Consider the following 4341-nt stretch of genomic DNA (forward strand, 5'->3'; position numbering starts at 1 on the left):
GCTAAAAAAAATAATATTTAGGTAACTAAAGCTTTATTTTTGGCCAAAAAAATGTGATGAAGTAATTCTTATAGTGAGGTGAAGACTATAAACAAGCAGAATATAGAATTAAATCTAATGGGTTTTTTCTGGAAAAAAAAATTACTGAACAAAAAAAGGACGAAAAACTCTTTATTTATCATAAGTTGTTTCCAATTATTTATGAAAGGTAATGATCCTCTATTGAGATATACATTACACGTCATTGTCAGTAATAACATTGATTAGATCTACTCTTTGCTTTCAAAGTATAGTAATTCAGGATTCAAATTATTATGAATTGGAAAATATTTGTTAAATTGTTGAAGTATCCGATTTCTAAATGTATATACATGTATATTTTTTACCCTTACTTGACAACAGTTTTACTCTCTATTCTGTGCATGATGTACCCTGGATCAAGCACAAAAAGCTGAAGCTAATATGCTTTTCATATCAATATTTGCTTACTTTTTTTTAATAATTGAAATGGCGATTTACCACCACAACGTATCTATGGAAATACGTATACAAGCGATATTTAGATATGCTACTATTAAATATGATTAAAAATATAATGTTTCACGATGTTCAAAAATCTTATTTTTTTTACACGAAGTGTAACTGAAATATGTTTTGTATTTAGTTGCCAGGCTTTGTAAAGCTGTGGGTATGACAGTCTGGGGTCTGAGTCGATCTACAAAGAAACATATTCCTGCATTTGATCACCTAACGTGAGTTATCTCTAAGATCTGAATTACTGACTTCTTATCGTATAGTATTTGCATGTTATCCATTGAATATTTGTACTCTTGCTGAGTAAGGGCAGAATGCATTTTTTAATTAACTTTTATCATGTTTATGATTGAAGAAACAAAGTAACGGGAAAAAAGACTGTATTTGATTCTTTAAAAATAAGTTTTTATAGAATTTGAGTTTTTGATAACCTCAATTATTATACTTCTGTTAAAATGTTTCCTATACAAAGTTCAGAAGGTAAAATAGCTATCTTTATAGTTCATGCATAGCAAAGCTATACCCCGGGGTATAGTTTTTGCTATCCACCCTCGGAAAGTTTTCATGCAATTTTTGCCTCCAATTTTGATTTCCAGCGATAAATCTTCAAACTGATGATGTCATAATGACTTCAGTAGCATTGTGACGTCATCAGGATTTCAGATTATTCTTGCAGTATTATCTTACTCCAAAAAATTCAAACCTCTGAAATTATTTTATACATCAGTATAATAAAACACTTATCCACTGTTTGTGAGTGGGATAGCTCTTTTATCAAACCCTTGACAGGGACTATTCCCCTCGGGCAAGCCCTCGGGAAACAGTTCCCTGTCGCGGGTTTGATAAAAGAGCTATCTCACTCACAAACAGTGGATAAGTGTATACTATATCTCTTCATTTTAGTGATTGTACGTGTATGCAAACTAAGCATATGCGGAAAATACATGTACCGCGCGCGGTATCGTATCCTAAGTATGACAGAGTAAACATTAAAAAATAGATAAGCTTTGAAAAAGTATATCAGAGCTGAATATACCCTGTATGCGCTGATTCAACATTGCATAATTGAAGGATAAAGGTAAAGTTGGTTATGCACGCATAATACACTCTTTGGTAGCCTAACTTATTAATTGTCAAAACTTCGCTATACGCATAATTCTTTCTAATTATAATTAATATAAAAAATTATTATTTTTACTCATTGTTTTTTATCTACAAATTTGCTTATCTCTTCTTTAGTTTTAAATTATTTTCAAGCCTTGCGATAATCTTGATGACTTTAACTTTTAAATCGTCAGTTTCCCTTATGCAGCAATATACACAATGCACTCTTATCACCTGCAAATGGGGTTTATACAATGCATCGATCAGTTGATTCGATACGCTAGAGCATGCTCTACGTATGAACAATTTCAAAAAAGATTAAACTTATTAGTATTGATAAACAAGTTGATGAAACAAGAATATCAGTAATGTCATTTAAAGACAACATTTTATAAGTTCTTTGGTCCATACAATGGCCTTATAAGCAAATACAATCTATCATTAAGTCAAAATTTGACTGACGTTTTTCAAACAAATTGTCAGAATATTGTTTATACACTGAATCGTTATTTTCTTTACATAGAACACTGGCGGATCTTAGTAGTTTTTTGGCGGGTTGTGATTATATATGTAATGTTCTCCCTGGTACGCCAGAAACTACGAATATGCTGTCAGGAGATGTGCTGAAATGCTGTAAATCTAAGGTACATAGAATATTCTGTCAGTTAGAAGATTGGTCGAAAATAGACTCTAAAATCTAAGGTATATAGAAAATGCTATAAGGGGATATGTAAAATATGCTGTAAGGAGATGTACCGAAATTTGGTAAATCTGAGGTACTTATAATATGTTAAATCTGAGGTACTTATAATATGTTGTCATGAACTATGCTGAAAGGCTGTAAAGCTAAGGTTTATAGAATATATTGTGAGAAACGTGTTTAAATATTGTAAATCAGAGTGTTAATTTTGTCCTGTAATTCTCAGTGGGATGATAAATGTAATATTTTTTTCTGCATAAGCATTTCTCGAGAAATTATTATTTGAGTTTGTATTGATTTATTTCATATTGTGATCAGAAATGAACAGCATTGTGTAAAACTCCAATCTGATTGAAATCAGATCCTTTTTCCCCATCGCTTAGATCTATATAGCGATCTATGTGAGCGGATCACAGGATCTGAATCTAATCAGATTAGTAAAAATTGTATTTTGAAAAAACGAAACAAAGAAAATGTCCAATATTACTGTTACAGAGACCTATTTTCATCAATGTCGGACGTGGAAGTATTATTAGTGAAGAATCTTTACTTTCTGCACTTGAGTAAATATCACTTCATATATTTGTCAATTTATTTAAAATTAGTAAATTATATTACAAATTTGATTATTTTAAGTAATATGAGAAGAGATTAACGATTAATTCTGTTGTTTTCACAAGAAGTACTTCAACTTAAATGCGAACACTCTTTAAGAATTTTGTAATGATCGCATTTTTGAACTATTTATATGTCTTTCAGAAACAAGTGGATAGGTGGTGCTCTGTTAGATGTTTTCTCTAAGGAGCCACTTCCACCAGAAAGTCCCTTATGGTCCCATTCCTGTGTTACAGTAACCCCCCATATATCAGGTCCCAGTGTAGCAGAAAGTGTAAGTTTGGCTCCTACAGTCAGTAATCATGCATTTCTTACCTGATAGTTTTCTTTTCATGCATGTTCTTAACTGGTTATTATGGCCCCATTTTCAAAAGATTAAGATCTGCAAATGATTATTGAAATCTCTATGGAATTGAATACATGTACAATGCAAGAAAAAAAAATAATTTTTAGAAGCAATTTTTTCTCAAATTGATATCGTTCTACTAAGAAATTTGAAAAGTTTCTACGTGCAAATTTTTAGCAAAGTATTTTTTTTCATAAATGAGTTGATAATCAGCATAATTTTTTTTATAAGTCTTTTTCGATTGAGAAATAGTGCCTAGGAAAACTGTAAAATTCCTGTACTGAAAGCTCCAAAAATTTATTTATAAGGAAAATTGATTTAATTTTTTGGAGCTTTTGTACAATAAATTGTTAATCTCCGGATTTTCTTTTTTCCAGATCGCCGAGGCGTTTGTCAAAAACTATGAGAAGTACACCAATAAACAGAGACTTAATTATATTATAGACTGGACAAAAGGCTACTGAAAACTTTTTAATTTTCTGAAAATTTTTTAAAAATCACATGAAATTTACACGTCAAGAAGTCACTTTCACATCCTGATATTTTTGTTTATTGTGGTTATAATTATTCGTTAATTTGTGTTTACTTCCGAAGTTAAAAATTATGTGTCTGTGGCATTTGCTTGAATTTTTTCAAAAGCATATTAGATCATTACAATCATTTTATTATTATTTTTTTTGGGGGGGGGGTTGCTTTTTTTTTTAATAAATGTGACTGTTTGCCACTAAAATTTGTAAATTAGGTTCATTGTGCAATTGATTCATGACCCTTATATACGGCAAAGTGTTGGATATCTTCTTACATGTACTTCTGAAAATATTTTATATTTATAAATAAATAAATAGCAATCTTTATGATTTTCAGTGAAGTTTTTCAAGTGGAAATGTTTTCTCCGGCAATAATCCGTTTTAAATCATTAAACATTTTTTTTTAAATGATAAGCTCTAAACAGCAAGAAGTTTCACTTTTCATTTAAATATGTAGTTTATTAAAATATTACGTGTTGCACTATAAATAAAATACGCTTACACATGTATGTACA

The 4341-nt window shown here is 30.2% G+C and overlaps 1 protein-coding gene across 1 annotated transcript; it reads left to right on the plus strand.

Annotated features, from left to right (window-relative positions):
• Positions 1 to 664: 664 nt before the first annotated feature.
• On the plus strand, positions 665 to 3894 carry LOC134259906 (glyoxylate/hydroxypyruvate reductase A-like; the record flags this gene model as incomplete). Its single annotated transcript, XM_062742503.1, has 5 exons — positions 665 to 752; positions 2162 to 2282; positions 2834 to 2901; positions 3098 to 3227; positions 3677 to 3894. Coding segments are annotated over 5 exons (494 nt in total), but the record flags the coding sequence as incomplete, so codon positions are not given.
• Positions 3895 to 4341: the final 447 nt, after the last annotated feature.

Source organism: Saccostrea cucullata, unplaced genomic scaffold (assembly GCF_032062105.1).
Source record: "Saccostrea cucullata isolate Sc308-1 unplaced genomic scaffold, CSIRO_AGI_Scuc_v1 ctg19474, whole genome shotgun sequence".
NCBI classification, from domain to species: domain Eukaryota; kingdom Metazoa; phylum Mollusca; class Bivalvia; order Ostreida; family Ostreidae; genus Saccostrea; species Saccostrea cuccullata.